Source organism: Penicillium canariense (genome assembly GCF_028826845.1).
Source record: "Penicillium canariense strain IBT 26290 chromosome Unknown utg000001l_segment0_segment0, whole genome shotgun sequence".
In the NCBI taxonomy this organism is placed as follows: domain Eukaryota; kingdom Fungi; phylum Ascomycota; class Eurotiomycetes; order Eurotiales; family Aspergillaceae; genus Penicillium; species Penicillium canariense.
In genome coordinates this window covers 1,524,013-1,542,992 of record NW_026622728.1, presented here as the reverse complement: position 1 = coordinate 1,542,992, position 18,980 = coordinate 1,524,013, and the positions used below count along the sequence as shown (strand labels likewise).

General features: G+C 53.1%; 6 protein-coding genes across 6 annotated transcripts; 4 read left to right on the top strand and 2 right to left on the bottom strand.

Moving 5' to 3' along the window:
• Window positions 1-351: 351 nt before the first annotated feature.
• Window positions 352-1,200, top strand: N7482_000524 (uncharacterized protein; the record flags this gene model as incomplete). The annotated part of the gene is made up of 1 exon (XM_056682649.1): window positions 352-1,200. One exon carries the CDS (start codon window positions 352-354, stop codon window positions 1,198-1,200), a length of 849 nt encoding a protein of 282 aa, XP_056546255.1.
• Window positions 1,201-2,166: 966 nt separating this feature from the next.
• N7482_000523 (uncharacterized protein) lies at window positions 2,167-2,556 on the bottom strand (the record flags this gene model as incomplete). Its single annotated transcript, XM_056682648.1, has 1 exon — window positions 2,167-2,556. One exon carries the CDS (start codon window positions 2,554-2,556, stop codon window positions 2,167-2,169), a length of 390 nt encoding a protein of 129 aa, XP_056546254.1.
• Window positions 2,557-5,782: 3,226 nt separating this feature from the next.
• On the top strand, window positions 5,783-6,532 carry N7482_000522 (uncharacterized protein; the record flags this gene model as incomplete). The annotated part of the gene is made up of 1 exon (XM_056682647.1): window positions 5,783-6,532. The coding sequence occupies one exon, from the start codon at window positions 5,783-5,785 to the stop codon at window positions 6,530-6,532; it is 750 nt and encodes a 249-aa protein (XP_056546253.1).
• Window positions 6,533-8,573: 2,041 nt separating this feature from the next.
• N7482_000521 (protoporphyrinogen/coproporphyrinogen oxidase) lies at window positions 8,574-10,477 on the bottom strand (the record flags this gene model as incomplete). Its single annotated transcript, XM_056682646.1, has 5 exons — window positions 8,574-9,587; window positions 9,656-10,006; window positions 10,087-10,167; window positions 10,270-10,339; window positions 10,395-10,477. The coding sequence occupies 5 exons, from the start codon at window positions 10,475-10,477 to the stop codon at window positions 8,574-8,576; spliced, it is 1,599 nt and encodes a 532-aa protein (XP_056546252.1).
• A 3,005-nt stretch (window positions 10,478-13,482) lies between these two features.
• glfB (uncharacterized protein) lies at window positions 13,483-14,903 on the top strand (the record flags this gene model as incomplete). Its single annotated transcript, XM_056682645.1, has 4 exons — window positions 13,483-13,610; window positions 13,705-13,772; window positions 13,835-14,058; window positions 14,127-14,903. The coding sequence occupies 4 exons, from the start codon at window positions 13,483-13,485 to the stop codon at window positions 14,901-14,903; spliced, it is 1,197 nt and encodes a 398-aa protein (XP_056546251.1).
• Window positions 14,904-16,326: 1,423 nt separating this feature from the next.
• On the top strand, window positions 16,327-17,427 carry N7482_000519 (uncharacterized protein; the record flags this gene model as incomplete). Its single annotated transcript, XM_056682644.1, has 1 exon — window positions 16,327-17,427. One exon carries the CDS (start codon window positions 16,327-16,329, stop codon window positions 17,425-17,427), a length of 1,101 nt encoding a protein of 366 aa, XP_056546250.1.
• Between the last annotated feature and the right edge of the window lie 1,553 nt (window positions 17,428-18,980).

The following is an 18,980-nucleotide window of genomic DNA, read 5'->3' as shown; positions in this document are numbered from 1 at the left end:
GAGGGGGGGAAAGGATCAACAGGGAGGCTCCGTCTTTGCAGCAATCGGGCCTAGTCTCGGGGCGGAGCATGACAGCTAGGACGAATATACCAGGGAAGAATATGCTATGAGTACTATTAATACTATGTCAGGATAATACTAAACTACTGGACCCTGCCAGACGCATCATAGAGCGTTGGTACAATGAACAGGATCCCCCCCTTAGAAATGGACAAAGTTGAGAAACATTGAGTCAGGAACTGGAGCCCAAACACAAAATAACAAGACCGCGTCTAAAACATCCCAACTAGCCCCAGTGGCCCAATTGCTATTCTGACACCCCCCCCCCAAGGGCCTCGTCATCGCGATGGAATGGAACAGTGGCAGTGGGCATATCTGAATCGTCCGGATTTGTCCCGATTTCCCGAGGATACAGGTTCAACCCAGGAGAAGCCCGAGTCGGACGACATGGTCCCTTTTGCGATGTCTCATCTCGAGTGGTTCTCCCTGGTCTCGGCTCTGCATACATGCTTCTGCCGGTACGTCAGTCCTCCGGTCTCTGGCTCTTTCCTCCCCGTCTCCGAGGCCGTGCGACACTTCCTCGATCAACCGCCAAGGTCCGATAGAGCAAGGCCCAGAATCCAGAAGACCAGCAAAACGCAAGACCAAGAGACAAAGATCATGTTGAGACGGCCTCCGACAAACCTCGCGCTGAGCGAAGACGATATTAACTCCCACCTACAGCGCATCCTTCACCGGACGATTCTCCCGGTAAACATGGAGCAGCTCAGCCTAGAGGATCCGAACCAGTGTTACGACGCTCGCCACGGTCCCTCGTCTGATGACTACACCCCAGCGGTCGACAAATCTGCTGGCTTCGGTCATCGCACGCATGGTTCGATCGGGGGTTCATCGTGCATGGGTCACTTCTCGTCTACTTCAACTCCAACGCAGCCGGCCCTCCCTGCTTCGAAGAACGGTTCGACCCACCGAACTACCATTGAGCCACACAAGGCTCCCACAACCACCGAACTGATATCATCTATTCTCCCGCAGCATCGAGCCGCTCGGCCTCGCGAGCCCTCGCGTCCCAGAACCAAACTGACCATTCCTCCACAAGAGTTTCTCAATCGCCGCATCCTTCCATCCCCCGATGGCAGAAAAGGTCTGCCTGTCCCTCTCAAAGAAGCGCCATTTCGCGCGAAGGGGGCGCGCGACTAATCAGGCTTTCGCGCAGAAAATCGCCGTCATAGCCACCCCCAGCATGCATGGACTACCCTGATTCAGGATGAGTTGCGGCTTTCCACCTCGCAGACTTTCCGCCTGCTGCCCGGTGCCTTGCCTAATCTGACGATCAAAAATGTCCCACTGCGGGCCCTAGCCTTAGCGCCGACAGAGTCTTACGAGGCCTGCGTGGCCGACACGACAGTCTCGCCCACCGCTGCGGCGGATAGCAGTTAACAAGCTGGCACCATCCAACTTCTTTCAGGCCTGCGGAGTTGCATGCGGGATCGAGTGTGTATCGAATTCTCCGGTGCTGAAGTTGTTGGGCCATGTGGTCTGGACATGCGCGGTCTGCGCTTGCGAGAACACCACTCATGATCACCTGTGCGATCCCTGCTAACTATCAATACCCCACGGCAGGTTGATAGTTTATCTTCTGTTTCTTTTATTTTTGGTTGGATTAGCCGATACTCAAGTTTCACTTTATATTTGTCCAGCAAATGAGCGTTGATTCCCACTCGCTGTCTTACTTGACCTTGTGCCAAGAATATCATATTCTCATATCCACTTGCTTGTCAATCGTCTGCCTCGCTAGAGTTCGGCCTGCTCGCTTGTCAAAGCTAGCTTGTTTCAGCAGCTACGAGTGAAAAAAGGTCGATGGCGCTCGACACCCCACTCGGGGTGCTCTGCAACATCTTCCTGCGACGGAGCCCAATCTTTCAGCCCTGTCAAGGTTAAACCATTCTCCAACAACAGAGACACATATGTCTCCGTGGTCCGATGGTATTTCCTCACCCCGTCGGCCACCTCCGCATCAATCCAATCTGCTCTTGGCCGAACAGGCGCGGAAAATATTGGGTGCTCCACAGGAAGACTAATTCCCTTTCCCAGACCCATGGGTCTTCCTCAAGCAAGCGTGGATCTGCCGGAATACCCGACCGAGATCTTCGATATAGTGAAAGGCTAAAGAGCTGCAGACGGTATGACTCGCGATTGGAATCGTCGTCGAGAATGATGCTTTCGATGTCGTGTATCTCGTAGCTGGTTTCTCCGGCAGAAGCAATCTTTGCATCCCCATCGAAGCTTTACTTTCACGATCATCTTTTCAGAGAGGTCCACGCCCTTTACGTAGTAAGCGCCGTTCTCGCGAGCCCAGCGGACAAACCAGCCATACTCACAGCCCAGATGGAGGACGTACGATTGTGCAACTGAGTTGTGCGGCGAGCCCAGAATCAGATTGCGTAGGGCCGACCATTCCGGAGCAGCCGCGAACCCGTGTTGAGATCGCGGAAGCGTGCCGTACGCTGAAAAGAATCGAGGGCCGTCATAGATGTTTTGTGCACAGAAAGACATTGTGGCGATATATAGCAGGCCAATTACCTAGTTCGAAGGGCAATTTGGAAGTCTGGAGATGATCGAATTTGATATCAACATGCAATTCTTGGTGACGGAGGGACTTGCGGTCCGACCTCCGTGGTGAACCTGCTGCCCGACTTTCTGGATTGCAACGACGAGAGGATGAATAAGATAACATCTTCACGACGAAGCGCATCCAACTCTATAGGATTGAACAAATGAGTACATTCAAGGAGAAGGTTGAAAGTACTCAATCAGCCATTACGTCATTTGATGCACGTACGTCACCGGTTGCCTAAGGCTCTAAACTATAGATTCACCACAAATCGCTTGATGAACGGGAGACCGACTGTTTATTGTCGCAATCTGACCACAGAACTGTGTGTGCGACCGTGAGCCTGGATGTGGGCTGAAATACCGACCAGAAGAGCCCGAGCTATCTATAGCTCGTGGACGCAGAGGAACCACCGCGGCACGCAATTCGGTTGACTTGCCCCGCCCCCGCGACTGACGCGTCCTCCGTCACCATCTGCTCTATTTTTATTTTTCGATTTTCGCGATTGAGCGAGTCTATGAGGGTGGACGTATCGAAAAATTTATCTCTGCCGCTGCCGGTTTAGCTAGCTCTTGTCTATAATGATTAATCTCTCGTCCAAGGGATCTTTCCGAGTGCTGCGCAAGTAAGTCTACTTGGTACTGCGTTGCTCTCGTATTCACACAACACTCCAGGCTGCCGCCAATTTTGGGTTGGTTCTGCATGCCCCTTGTTAATTATAGAAGCACAAGAAGCTGGAAAAGGATTTTGAGAGCCAGCAGTTTCTACAATCACTAACAAGTTCGGCTTCGACGTGATTTGCACCCTTTCGCTCTCTCAGAGCCGCTTTCGGAAATTAGCCTACTCTGGGCTTACATCGTGCGTTATTTTAGTTTTTACTACAGTATAACCTGTCGTAGTACCATGACACTGTATAGAATCTGTTCTATGAATATCCCTCCTTCAATAATTTTCGCTGCAAACAAGGCAAACCGTAGCAGACTTGTGCCTAGGCAGACTGGCAAACCGTTCTCTTTTCCCTCCTCAAAATCCCTTTCCGATAGGTGTGGAAACGGGCACCGTTCTTCATTACCATAAGCCGCCTATTTATCTTTTTCTCATCTCGAGAAAAAGCTAGACACTTGACTGATACGACATTGGGCTTGCTTAGCGCAGTCCATTGGCTACATGCTTGGTCTCGCGAGGGGTAGCCTGTATGTACACTGGAATTCCTTGTCCAACCGGCAGTCATTTTAATGTAACTGTCTACTGATGCTTACTGTTGTAAATATGCGGAATTGCTAAAACACTCTGCAGAAATCAGTGGTTCGGAAGGTGCCATGACTAGCGCTTTCCTTATCCGCGAGGAATCTCCGCATGACACTTCACTGGGACCCAACCCATATATATGTATTCTTGGTCTGCTTATGTATATCGTGCAGGTTTTGTATTGTGGCGTAGCTGGAATGTCGTAGGTATAAATATGTGCATGCTTGTCTGTGATTAAGAAAAGAAGGAGTGGATATAACATTTCTTTTACCCCCTTACTTTACTCCACCCCTTATGTTACTCAGACGTACTATTTATCTGACTAGAGCAATATATATAGTAGTACTTTGCTATTATTGGGATGATGGTTCCTTATTTACAGTCTGTATTCTTTTTTAAACTAATATTTTGAAACTATTTCTACCTATGTGAAAGGGAAAACACTCGGCAATATGAAGTTCGTCGCTATCCTCTCTGCGGTTGTCTTTGCCACTTTTGCGGTAGCGGGACCCACGCAAACCAATAGTCAGGGTGAAGACCAAGTTGAAAAAAGGACAAGTATGTGCATGATCCCCTCCCTCTGAGATATGATTCGAGAATATATAGGCTGACCGATATGGGACGTGAATAGAGGGTATTTGCTTGAACCCCTCCCACTTGAGAGATGGCTTGAGAAAACCGTACTAATCAAACCTGGTAAAAACCTCCTTGTATGGGATATTAATGGTAGTATGGTACTACAGTTTCGGCAAAACCTGATCGATGTAAGAATCGAGAATTACGCCGTGGTTGTCGTCCACTGATCTATTTCTTTGCTAGTATATCCAAATTACACGCCTACCTATCCTTAGGGAGCGCGTTGTGAAAAATTGGACTTTCGGATTGGATAGGGCTCTTCACATGTCTTGGTTAAGGTCTTTCATATTTAGTTAGGTTTCCCCACACCGTTATGCGAATGCAAAGGCTTCTTTTATATACAATGGTTCTACATTTACTTTCAATCTCCTAGGATCAAGTTCAGAAGTATGATACCGTCTTGTTTGTCCATAGAACGTGTCGTAGCCAAAAGTGTTGACAACACAAACAGACGCTGGCCGAAAATCATATTCCCCAAGCCCTTAATAGGATGGTGTGTTCAATTTAGGGTTCGGGAGCTGATTCGTGAGATAGTAGTGACATCGAATATTAGTACACATGCCTCGTCAGGCCTTGGGTCTTTTCCATACCACGCCTCATAAGCATGCGTCATGCCACCAGCAAATTGGAAGATACACCAGACCATCTGGCCTAGGTTTTACACCTCAGTCATTTTGAGATGAGATTCGCTTTGGACTTCACTCCACATATCTCATTCCTGCCTCCAACAGGTAGGTTTTAGCCGTGAGAGCCCCACAGGCAGCCTCAGCAGTCATAGAAAGTATGTTTGTGGTAGACTCTGCCACTAATGGTGGGGGAGCGTACTTAAGAAACGATTATCGACGCTATAAGGTCCACGAAGACGCTGGAAATACCAGACAATCGGCCAGGAGTGTCCCTTCCAGAAATTTGCACCCTCGACCATCGAGGCGTAGAGCCATTTTCACCGGCCCCAGCCCTAGGCTGGTTGCCACCCGTAGGCTGAATTTTGGGGGCTGAGTGATGACAACCATGGCCACCTGTAAGGCGACCCGCACCAAACGTGGGCCAAGCCTTGCCGGTGTCTGAATGGCAAGAATCATGCTTACTCTTTGGGGGCGACAAGAAATACCAAATGAAAGGTCGGCTTTCTTGCTCGGGCCCTTCACAAAGGACTGCAGGCTCTTGGCAGTTGAGTTTATAACAAACCCCTGGGCTGGAAAGAACACATACCGAGTCAACTCGCTGAGAAGTTGAGCCTCCAGGATGCTGCTGCTTCAAGTCATCCTCTGCACCGCGAGTCTCATGGCCTCTACAGCTGCCAGCTATAAGATCGATTTTTATGACTACGACGGTCCTCCAGATACCGGATGCGAGAATGAGCAACTCCTGTGGCGTGGGAAATGGAATGGCGATGTGAATACACGATGTACCACTCTCGAACCCACCGACAATGTGAAATACATTCGTATCACAAAAGACCATGAGAGCGACGACCATCACAATGTGCTTTTATCGAGCTTCGGTGATTGCGGCGAGGTCAACGCCATTCGTGTCGGAGAAGGCTGCTTCGATATTTCTGGAACCCTTCCAGGCCTGAAGTCGTACCAGGTGGTTCCTCGCGATATTGAGCAGGAAGCAGAAAAGACAGTTGATTCCTGGTGGGCCCCTGATGGCGACACTTCGACACCCATTCTTGTGTGGACTATCACAACTATCGGCGTCACGGTAGTCAATACCATCCGATCACGTTATGGGGAACTTATCGCAGCCAAGTTTGCAGTCATAGGGAGACCACTGTGGGCGTTCGTCAGCTCGCACTTCATCTCATTGATACTTACTGCACAGGTTTTTGCCAGTGGAACAGTATACTGGAAACGACAGATGGGAAATCGGGAACCTTGCAAAAGGACTGAGCCCAAGATAGATATATTGAAGACCGTTACGGAAATAGCCCCTCTCGGTGAAGTTGAGTCTATCCAGGCCATTGCCACTCTGAAAGACGGACGCACTATGACCATCAATCACCAGGTCATGAAGGACGAAGCCAAATAGGGGACCCACAAGATTATATTCAAGGCTAAATGGTTGGATGAGTATATATTGGGTTTATTAAAGGGGCCTGGAGATGCAGGTGTTTTCTGAGGATCTCTGTGAGAATGACTGAGTAGTCAAGCTTCGACATCATCGGTACTCCGTACTAGCCAATACTATATTCGCTTATCTCGACATATGGATAAGACTATGAGACAGTGGAACAAGAGATGATGCCGATGAGATTTATGATGATTCGTTCTACTCTCAATATGCCGGGCTTCGACATTGCCCTGAATCATTCACAGGGAGTCGGCAAGATGTACTCAGTTTGGCCATGATGTTAGCTGACAAGCCAAGATGACTTGACCGTTCGCTATATGGACGGCTTTCCCAAGGCCCTGAAGGTGGGACCCAATACGAGTGGAATTCTGCAGTAAGCCTCAGAATATACCTAGAATAAGAACCTAGGTTGTCATGACTAGATCCTGGTGACACACGGTAATTGCCACTCGGCTATGGTTCTTCCTGGTTCCCGTTCCTAGTATTCTACGGCTTCGAGAGAAAATCACCTGAACGGCGGGAAGATGGGTCGTGGTCTGCCGGGAAGACTGTCTCCCTCCAGGGAGTTTCCCCCCTTTTCGCTCGCGGACCGCTGGAAGCCTCCAAGGTACGGAGTCCATGTTATCTGCACGAATGGGCTCAAGTCCCTGTTCGATAGCCTAATTTGACGTGCTCCCCTAAAAATTGGCCGGCCAATAAGATTTCCCCCTTCTCAAAAGGAGCTAGATAACACACTAGCCGTCGGCAACTTTATCTCTACATGTTGCAAAAGGAAGTCAGCCCGTAACAGGACCCTCGGTGACCCAGCCTCGCTGCAGGGGAGACAATTTCGGGCAAATAGGCCGTTCCATCCACCCATGCGTCCTAGTTCAAGCCGTTACGCCAAAGTTGACCTTGATTCCAGCGGCGACTCAGAGCAAGCCAACCCCAACTCCAACTCCAACTCCAACCCCCGAATCCAATCCCGCTCAGCCCAAGGAACAATCCAGACCAGCCCTAACGCGTTGGAGAACGTACCGGAATCTATAGATAGTGTAGCAAATTCCCCCTCCCCTCCTGGTGAGGGAGATTCCACCAGAGATTCGAACGTGGTCGCGCCCAGCGCCAGTCTCCGCCCGGGCCCCATTCCAATCTGGATGGCCAGCCAAAGTTACAGTGTGGACATACTATTGGATTGTGCCTGGCCCACGGCAAGTCTTGGTTTGTGGGGCCCACCGCCCATCCCCACCCCAATCTCGCCTCACACCGGGCGAACCACGGCGCTGGTCGGCGCCCGTCTGTCTGGAAAAAGAGGACAGGTGGGATCGTCGAGGGTGCAGCGCTGGAGGGTGCCGATGAGGTATGTGGCTCGGTACTGCGTCTGGTCGGTCCCGTTCTTGCTGATCCGTAGGATCTATCGATGATCTCCCCCCCTTGAGCTATCGCGCATCTTGTGTGGCGAAAGCTGCGGGTTGGAGAGGCACGACGATGTGGACGCCCGGACTGGATTGGGACCAGCGATGACGGGGGAAGGCATGCGCGAAAATGGAGGTGGGGGGCGATGATTTGCCGTGCGATACACTATGCTGTAGGTCCAGGGTGAGATGGCTGGTTACTCTAGTCTACCTCCGTACAATCCACGATTTCGGATACTCGAACATATCTCTTTGTGTTCGTCAACAGGCTTCAATTAGAGCAACATCACCACGTTAAGCAGGTCTAAAAAAGTGTATATCGAGAGGAAAAGGGCCACAAGCAAAATCCAGCTCGAGGGTGGCATGGAAAAAGGACGAGACGGAGAGATAAGGGTGGAAAGGTGGATGTAGAAATAGGAGATAGGATGATATCACATGAAACGCCAACAAAGATCGTCTCCCAGAGATGCCGCTTCCGATGCTCCCTTTGCGTGTTGGTTTTTTTCCCCCATGACAGTGTGATCTCGTGCAAGTGTATCAAGAAAAAAAATAAAAACGGGGAGGAGAAAATTCGGGTTTAAAAAAAAGAAATCAAGAGGAATGATCTACTGCTGGGCCTTCTTAGCGAAGACCTGGGCACCATCGACCAGGCGGCGCTCGGTGTTCTTGCGACCGTTCACAAAGTCGGGGTAGTTGAGGGTCAGCTCAACGGCACCGTTGACAATGTTGTCGACAGCCTCGACACCCAACATGAAGGAGTGGTCCTGGTTGCCGACCTCGTAGCGCCAGCTGCCGAAGCGGCCGCGCGACCAGATGCCCTTCTCCTGCAGCTTGGGCAGGATCTGGGTGAGGGCACCCTCACGCTCCAGGGAGGGGGTGGGGTAGCCGTGGTCGAAGCGGCGGTGGTAGGTCGAGACGATCTCGTCACCGGCCTTGAGCATGTCGGTGTTGACCAGACCCTGGATGGAGTCGGCCAGGAGGGTCTCGTGGTTGACGGGCTTCATGGAAGACTCGGAGACCTCCAGCATGATGGACCAGTAAGGGCCGTCCTTGGCCTCGGTGCTGCTGGGCTTGGAGCCATCGGCCAGCTGCAGGGTGGGCAGCTTCTTGGAGGCATCGGGCTGGTTGTAGGGGGAGTAGTTGGAGAAGATGGTGGCACGGTAGAAGGGGCAGTTGTCCTCGGGGAAGTAGAGCCAGCACTTGTCGCCAATGCGCTCGGGGCGAGCACCCCGGATACCAACACCGATAACGTGGGTGGAGGAGTAGAAGAGCTGCTTGGTCAGGGGCATCAGCTCCTTGTCGTCCATGGCTTCGGCCAGGAAGTCAACGGCCATGGTGGAGACCAGCTTGGAGTAGCCGATGGTGGTACCGTCAGCCAGGGTAACGGTCTTGTTGTAGGCGTTGACCTTGGAGACCTTGCCCTTGTCGCCGAAACGGGTCTTCTCCTTGGGGAGGGTGTTGGCCACGGCAATCCAGATACCACCGGTACCGTCGCGGGCAGGGAAACGGAAGGTCGCGTTGGGACCCCAGTTACCGGCGGTCTTGTTCAGGATGACGTTGGTGGTCACGGCCTTGAGGTTGGGGGCAGCGACACGCTCACCGAGCCAAGCGCATTGCATCTGGAGGGCAAGAGTGATCAACCTGGGCTCCTCGGGGAAAACCGGGCAACAGTATGGTAGAGACTTACCTTGGTGGTGGGAACGGCCCAGACCTTGTAGTTGTAGGGGCGCATGAACAGGTCGGCGATACCAGTACCCATCATCCGGACGATCCACTCGTCGAAGTTCTTGGGCTTAGTGCTGGCGACGCGAGCCTCCAAGGCAGCATCGATCATGCCGTCAATGCACTTCACCTGCTCCTCCTTGGGAAGCATGGAGATGTTGTTTTGGAAGGGGTAGGGAACCCATTCGTTCTGGCAGCGGACGTAGGAGATACGCTCGTGGGTGTACCAGTCGTCCTCCTTGGGGAGGGCCTCATCGATGCAGTCATCGAAGTACTTGTAGTGGGAGAAAATAACGTGGCCACCGACATCGTACAGCTGGAGGACGGGGGACCCAAGTCAGCGGTTTTGTTCTCGCGAAGCGGAGCAGTCGCCCGAAGACCTGGAGGGAAACATACGAAGCCTTCAGGGGTCACATCAGTGGAAGCCAGACCACCGGGGATCTCGTTCGAGTCGATAATCAACCAGGAGGGGCCATCCTATTCAATTGGGTCAGTTGGTCTGATTCTTGCACTACCCCTCCACACCCCCTTATTTTTTTTTGTGCCGTTCACCGCCGAGTTCACGAGAGGGAGACTTACGATCTGGTTGAGACGCTTGGCGGCACCCAATCCAGTCGGGCCAGCACCAATGACGAGAACGTCAACAGTACTAGGAGAAAGTCGTTAGTCGGTCAATGGCGCTGGCGAATTCACGAGGTCCTTACATGTCGGGGTGGGTCATCCTGCCTTGAAGGAGGTCCTGGAAGCTGGGCACGCGTTTAAAAGTCTTGCGAGCGATGTTCAGCATAAGAGAAATCAGTAGCAGCAGAAGGACTGCGAGAAACTGGCGGAAGAGGGGGAGGATAATAAAGGTGAAGATGGTTGGAGAAGAGGAAAGTGGGAGGACACGACAAGCGCAAGTGTACCGTGGACCGCAGGCTGGCCTGTGGCCGGACCTTGTGTGGGTTGGCTGTGGGTTAGGGGGGGGGAGGGTACAGTTCCGTAGGGGGTTAGGGGGACGGACGCGGCACTTTCAGCGGTGTCGGTGGGGTTCGACGTCTGTTTCAGGTTTACTTCCTCAGCCTGGCCATTTGCGGATTATTGTGATTGCCAATTTTATTACTATGATGGCCACCTTTTTCGAGAAACCCATAATCTCGCTATCGTACCAAATGCATGTAGCGCCCGATCCAGCCCCCTCCGATATCACATTGTCCAAGAAACCATTCCTAGTGGCTCAGGGGGCGTCGCCGCGAACAGAGAGGCTGCCCCATAGGGGACATTGGCATCACGGAACACGTACGCTTTGGATTTGGGGAGGGGGCTTCCGCTTCGTTTCCCTTCTTATTTTTTTTTAGTTTATTTTTTGGGCTAATGAAATGTGTTTACTTGATTGCCAAGGCTGCTAGTGGCCATCTCATTCGCCATCACAACGCCACCTGCCGGACCCTGGTTTTTAAACTATTGAATCTATCACACACCGCGAAAGGCCGTTGGGTCTCATCTGCACGGGGGCTTATCGTGATAATCTCACGGGCCAAAGGGTTAATTCCATACGATGAATTCTATACCCCGAGATCGATTCGATTCTCTGCTGCATGCGGCCAAAGCCACAAGTCCATCGGGCCTTGGCAGGGGGTTCCAGGGTCTCGGCACGATCAGGAATGTTGTTATCGGCTCCCCATCTCGGAGTATTTTGATTCGCATCTGGTCAAGGTGGCTTGGTTTGTATGGCAAGCCCAGGGGAGGAAATCGAAGCAACGAGGAACGAGGAACGATCGGTTCCTCGAAGGGCTAAAAACGCCACCGATGTCGTTTGACACGTTCGACCGCCAAGCTCTGCTTTGCTCTGAGAAATTGGTGACCGCCACTGTGGGTGATACAACTAGCACGGCCGTCGCCTCTGAGAGAGTACGGAATACAATGTACACCGTTACTGTAGGACGCTGATAGGAGTTCCGTCCCTCATGAGCTATAGTCTGGTTAGACTTCTCCAAGCGCTGCAGGTTGTGTCGGCATGGAGCACAAAGGCCCGAGAGAGTTTTTGCTCCGTTCCATTTTTTTTGGCTTCTGCCGAACCCTGAACCCTCGCGGGCCAGCATCCGCAGGAAGATCGTTTAGCAGTCTCCGAATGACCAGGGTACAACGCAGGACCACAGCGTGTGGACAGGCGAGAAAGGGGTCCACTGATTGTCCCTCTGTCCCGGCCCAGGAAGGCAAGGCCGACGAGGATCGCCTCAGCACAGAACAGGCCTACGATCTCATTGATCGACGGGTTGCCCGAGAACTTCTTGAACCAGGAGTTGCGCCCCATCCTTGGGTCATGGCGCACGGCTTGGACAGGTTTGGTCCTTTGTGGACGACGTTGTACACAAGTCGGAGTCAGAGGGTGGCTGCATGGACCCGCGGCATCTGACGTAAAATTCCAAAAAGCTTCTTTTCATCGTTAAGGGGGGGGGGGATATATTAGACTGGAAACACCCCACTAACCCTCCGTTCCCCGGGCCTTGCCAGGTACCGTCGCGGTGCGCTTCTTCCCCTGTGGGTGCTTTGGATTTTCGTTTCCTCCTGGTGGTGGAGCCGGGAGTCCCTGGATGGAGGGGGCCCGGGCGATGGCGTCAGACACAGCCTCCCAAGGCGATCGCCGCATTCTCCACCCGTAAGGGACCAGGGGCGGTCGCGATGGCCCCGAGAGTCGCTGAACGCGGGCCCGGTGGGTCGGAGCTAACAGCTGCTTGCGTAATGCCCGCCTTCCGTCAAACTGACTGTTAATTTGGATCAGCAGTGTGCTGCTTGGCCGAGGACAGTAGTGGTCTCTCTATCTCAAACCAATGCGTCGTGCTAGAGGGCAGGAGGACGGTTACATCCCGGTGCTTTCTCTGTGCTTATCTCAAATTGCCGGTTTAGGGGAAGAGAGAGGGTGAAAAGGGCAGAAGCGTATACTCGGTTGTCACCGAAGGCTAAGAATAGGCCATCCAAGCACAGTGAAGAAATAAGCAGCCCAGCGACGGGTGGGGAGCGTGGGTGAAGCTGGCCATGCTGATTGGCGTTGAAAGGAGTTGCCACGAGTCGCGCTTGTTCCGCCCCCTTCGCTGATTGGGCAGTACAGCAGGGCCAGTACTGGTTATGGTATTACTGTATTAATCGTATCCCCGTCACACCCATCCAACACAAACCAAACCCCAATTCACCCCAAGTTGGCCGCACACCCCCCACAGATAGAGTACAGGTGGCCTTAGTAGCAGCGGTCACCATCCGTACCAAACGACCCCCAACTCGAAACATTATCCGGCCCCCGTTTCGGTTTCAACTCTGTTTGCAGCAGCCGCCGCGCCAGCGGATCCTCTATTTTACAACTAAACAGTGCCCTCATTTCACTTCATTTCCCTGGTCCAGAAAGTCCAGAACTGTCCAATTCAGGTTCCTATCGCCTCGCCTGGAAGCTTTCTTTTTGGTGCCAAAACCTTACTGTCCAGCAGCCTTCCACCTCCCCCCCCCCCCCCCCGGCCCGGCCCCAAAAAATAATACAGTACGTACTCCATTCCATCCCTTCACCTTGTTCCATCATCATCATTTCTTCATCCCCCACGCTCCTTCACTTTTTTGGGCTTGCGCATTCTTTTTCGATCCTCGTTCTAGGTCCAACTCCAATCATACTTTCGTTAACCACCTGACCAGTGTCCCTTATCGCTTTTTAATCTCCTCTTCCCACCCCTCGTGGCTTCCTCCGCTTTTAGCCAAGGAAGCCTTACCCGGCCCCGGCCCTTCGAATTCCGAACGTTCCTCTCCGATCAAACTCGAGCATTCACCACCATGAGCTCTGACGGCGAGAAGGTTCGCGCCTCTGGCGAGACCCCGCGCGAGACTCTGCCCACCGTCAACCCGGCGGCGGAGAAGCAGGAGGCCCCCAAGGCCGCGTTCCACCCCGCGGTCTACGTGAGGTGAGATTTTAAACATGTTGAACCCGTTGCTTGAGACATGGCGAGATAGGGAGGCCAGTAAAGGGAAGGAATCGCAGCTGACATCGATGCGCAGTGTCTGGATCACTCTCAGTTCCTCCGTCATTCTGTTCAACAAACACCTTCTCGACTACGCCAACTTCCGTGAGTCGTCGAGTTCTCTCACTGCAGCTTGACCTGTGTTCCTGACCATTCTGCACCAACAGGTTTCCCCATCGTCCTCACAACATGGCATTTGACCTTCGCGACCATCATGACCCAGCTTTTGGCTCGCACCACCACCGTCCTGGACGGCCGTAAGTCCGTCAAGATGACCGGCCGGGTTTACCTGCGCGCAATTGTCCCCATTGGTCTCATGTTCAGTCTGAGCTTGATTTGCGGTAACATGACGTATCTGTACCTGAGCGTTGCCTTCATTCAAATGCTGAAGGTATGTTTTATCTGTGGAGCGGGCTGCGTGAAGTAAAAAGGTGCCGGTGCTAATTGCGCTTTTGATAGGCCACCACCCCCGTTGCTGTGCTCCTCGCGACCTGGGGTATGGGCATGGCCCCCGTCAACTACAAGACCCTTGCAAACGTTTCGATCATCGTCGTTGGTGTCATCATTGCCTCATTCGGTGAGATCAAGTTCGTGCTCGTTGGTTTCCTGTTCCAGCTGGGCGGTATCGTCTTCGAGGCCACCCGCCTGGTTATGGTGCAGCGCCTGCTCAGCTCCGCCGAGTACAAGATGGACCCCATGGTGTCCCTGTACTACTTCGCCCCCGTCTGCGCAGTGATGAACGGTGTTGTGGCTCTGTTCATAGAGTTCCCCCGTTTGACCATGGACCACATCTACGGTGTCGGCATCTGGGTTCTGCTTGCCAACGCTATGGTGGCCTTCCTGCTGAACGTCTCCGTGGTGTTCCTGATTGGAAAGACCTCGTCCCTGGTCATGACCCTGTGTGGTGTCCTGAAGGATATCCTGCTAGTGGCCGCCTCCATGTTCCTCTGGAGCACTCCCGTCTCGGGCCTGCAGTTCTTCGGCTACTCGGTGGCTCTAATTGGTCTGGTCTACTACAAGCTCGGTGGTGACAAGATCCGGGAGTACACTGGTCAGGCCAATCGCGCCTGGGTCGAGTACGGCAACACCCGCCCCGCCCAGCGCAAGTTCGTCATTTTCGGCGCTGCGGCTCTCATCCTCTTCCTCTTTGTGGGCTCGATGGCCCCCAGCTACGCTCCCAGCCAGGTCGACCGCGTCAAGGGCATGCTGGGCGGCGCCACCGCGGGCAACGCTTAAATGAACTGATGTCTTCCTGAAGGCCCTAGATCTGTTGACATGTATATTATGGCCATTTCGAAAGATGTCTCCGCGCAAACATTTGGAGCCCATTTCTTGAGTGGGCTATTGGATGTGCAGTGTTGGGGCACTCGAGAAGGAGTGGACAGAAGAGGGCACTGCTGCAGAACTTGCCAGTTGATCTTCTTTGTCCTGTGCTGTCTCGACTTTGCGGGGGGCGGCTTCGGCGACATGCAGGGAATGCAGCTGTTAGCCAGCCCTCAATTCTGGAGCGGAGTCTCTTGCGGTGTCTTTTGCGGTGTGTGGGAAAACGGAGGGCTCCGGCAGCTTATCTCTCTTTCCGTTCCTTTCTAGACCGCATTGCCGCGATGTATACATTGATGGAGAATCGTTGGGTGGTGCTGGCGGTGTATTTCTTTTTCCTTTCCTTTCCTTTCCTTTCTCCTTGTCTCATTGCTTTCCTTTTTCTTTCCGCTTTTTTCTGTCCCCCCCCGACGAACATCGATTTGAATGTTAGACTTGCACGAGCTCTGGTGTCAGTTTGCTTTGGACTTACGTCGTTCTGGTGTTCTTTTTTTTCTCCCTGTCTTCATAGTTTTACAATAGACTTTTTCTGAGGGCTGCTTTGACTTTATTCGGGGGTCTGGGCCTCTACGTGGTGGGTATGCATTTCTGGTGAGAGGACGGAGAGTAAATTGCGGATGGGTATGACTGGTAGCCCTGGTAGCGCTAGGGTGACGGGGTGCTGGTGTTAGCTGGGTCCGCTGGGTTGGGAGGATGACGGGGGCCAAATGGCGCACCCTCAGCCCATTTGCTCGGGCCTGCAGAAGTACCGATGGCGTTGGCCTGGCTGGCATGCCCGGGCACGGGCGGACACTAAGGACTGGGCTCGGCGGAAAGCCCGTTGATTGGCGAATCGCCGTCAGCCGAAGGCGCCCCACTGGATGCAGCCAAATAGCGCCGTCGCTCACGCCAACCGTTCGAGGCCCACCGTCCGTATCGTTTGCGTACGGTCACGGCTGATCGGAATTGCCCTCCATGCCCGTGTACGGCTGTCTGGTACCGTTCCCTCCGCATTGCAGATGGATCCCTCCGATCGCCTCAGATCGCCTGCGGCCGTCTTTGCGCTCGCCTCGTCTTTCTCACTTCCTCTACTTTCCTCCTCTCATTTCCCCTACTCTCTTGCCAATCACCTTCCCCCACCATCTTCTGTCCTACCGCCATTAGGACTCTTCCGCTTTATCATACCACACCCTACTACCTCCCCCTCCTCCTTCTCCTCTTTTTCCATTTTGCACCCTGCTCGCTCTTAGCTCGTGATCTACATACAGGTGGTTGAAGCTTATAGTGTGGTGCTCACTTAACTTCACAGTATACAGTTCCTCTCATCCACGTCGTCGCGAGAACCCTCGTTATGTGCCCCATGATCCTTAATCGCCTTTCCGATGGTCCCGCCATGATCCTCTCTCCTTCTCCAGAACACGCCTTCGCTCAGCTCCCCTCCCAGTCTCTGCTGGATACCCCCGGCAGCTTCCAGAGCTACCCGCACTCCATCTTCGCGGGTAATGGCTTCGTCCAGCCGGCCGCGAGCTCCCACTTTACGACTGCTCCCACCCCGCCCAAGCCGTCTCGCAAGAGGTCGCGTGATGAGACCGCCCTCGAAGAGGCCCGCGCCAGCAATGCGCCCTCAGAGCCGCATCCCACTCCCGCCCCCAAGGAGGAGCCCATTTACGGCGAGGGAATGATTCTGCTGAACCCACAGACAGGGATGGCTGTCTCTGCTGAGAGCCAGACCGGGACCTGGTACGAAGAAAAAGCTGAGTTGCGGCAAGCGGCCGCCGCGCCAGTCTCGTCGCGATCCGCGGCGCTGCAGCCAGATGCTGCCGATATCAGTCGCAAGTCGCAACGGCTCGACGTGTCTGCGCCGGGTCTGGATGATATTGCGCTCTCTTCGATTCACCAGCGCCTGAATAGCTCCGATATGGCCGACCAACACCGCACTGCCGGATCTACGCCCCCGGCTGAGCCCCTCATCGACGATGCCACCCGCCTCCTAGGCATCAGCTGGCAGCGCATTGATACCGACGATGGCATGGCCCCCGCCGTCCGTGGCTGGACAAAATACATTGACAACCAGTACGCCGCCTATTTGCATGACTCACAGATGCTCATGAAAAGCCGCGCCCTGAACGCCTACCTTGTGGCCGCGACGCCCGTCTCCGCGCCTTCGCCCGCCTTCTACCTCTTCAACGAAGACCTCACCCAGGCCCAGCTTGTGGCTTCATCATGGGAAGCGTGCCTGCAAAACCTCCGCTGCACCCCTCTCGTTTTCGAAGGTGCCGCTCCTCTCACCGCTGCCGGTCGCGCACAACCAGCGGCGAATCCTTTCAGCACCATCCTGGCCCCCGGTATTCCCCTGCTGCAGCAGGCCCTCTCCAGCCACTCGCACTCACCCACCTCCAGCATGGAGGTAGGAGCGGAACTGAACGGAGGTGTCGACATGGGAATGGAAATCGACTCCTAAACCCACTCGACCATCTCGCCCAAAAGTCCCAAATCGATCATCGAGCGACTCACTTGCGCCCGAACCAGACCGTCGAGCTCCGACAGTGGGCACTTCACCTTGAATTGGAAGTGTCCTCCTCGATGTCACCGCCTTTTCGCGTGCCGCTTCGTGCTTTCTGTGTTTTTTATTTCTTCTGGTTCCTCATTACTGGATTCTTTAGTTTTTCTGCTTTGGACGCATCCACACCTAACTGACCCAGTTCGGCAGCCCAGTCTAATTCGAGACCCAGGAGAGTGTGTGGGTATGGTGTTTTCTGCTTTTTAGTTTTGCTGGTTACTGGTGGGATTCTGGCTCTGGCGTCGTAAATGTTCTTCTGGGGTATTTTTACCTTGCATGTTTCCTGCCTTTTTTGTTTTTGGTGTCTATCTATTTATCCTCTATTCTATATTACGACGCAAATGAAACATTAAAATAGGATTTTTGGTTTTGTGTCTGCTCCTAGCTGGATCAATGGCCTGATGACGAGTGTTTATTTTTATCGAGCGCCTAGAGATCTTACCTGGACCATTAATGGCATTGCACAGCCTAAATAGGTACTTAACTACCTAAACTAGGAGTTGGAGGATATCAAGGATTCAATTTATAGTGTACAAAATAGATGTTCCGTTATTTACTCGCGCGATGGAAATGATTCGATGAAGTGGATAGAATATATATAGTCTTGGCAAGGCTCTCGCTATGGATAGAAATTAGTGCGCTCCGCCACTCATGCTAACGTCTGCCCCTCTTCTATTGGAAGTTAGCGATCTAGGTACTGCTTACCAAGCCCATGCTTACCCCCTCTCCTCAGCATGGGGTTTCGCGCACTTCCAGTGGACTGGTACTATTTTCATGACTTAGGTAGCTTCCATCCTGACCTTTGTCGCGGGCCGTCGAGTCGCCTGCGTGTGCAGAGACGGGTGATGCAGAGAAGGGTGTCCTGCGCGGTCTGTGAAGAAGGAATCGATTTCTTTCAAGAGTCGCGTTGCTGTTTCAGAGTAGAAGGAGTAGACGATCTATGATCTATGTATGTGAGGACCTGTTAATCTTGCGATTGTTGATGTGGCAGGAGTAGATTACCGGGACAAAGACCAGAGTCAAAGAACACAAGGAGCAAAAAGCTTGCTGATACTGTACGTTCGCAAGACTGACCCGTAGGGGCAGCACCAAGACCTCTTATCCAGAACTACGGGACAAGTGCAGGGCCTACGATGCTACATCTACAACGTAACCAGTCCCCGGCTGGACCAATCCTCGCAGGATTCTCCGGATCCGGCATAAATGAGCGCCGGGCTTGTCCTGATTCAACGAGAGGCGTAGGATCGTAGGGAGGAGGGGGTTGAGGGTAAAACACCATGAGCGTCTAGCGTGGGAATGGAATATGGTGAATTATTGGAGGTTTCTTTTTCAATCTGTGTTGCCTCATTCGCAAGAGGGTTTTGGTGGTTCTATTCGTACACGGTATCATCTCTAGCAAATCCAGAAGCTATGGAAAATATAAGTCGCTTCAATTATAAACACGCTAGCAAGCT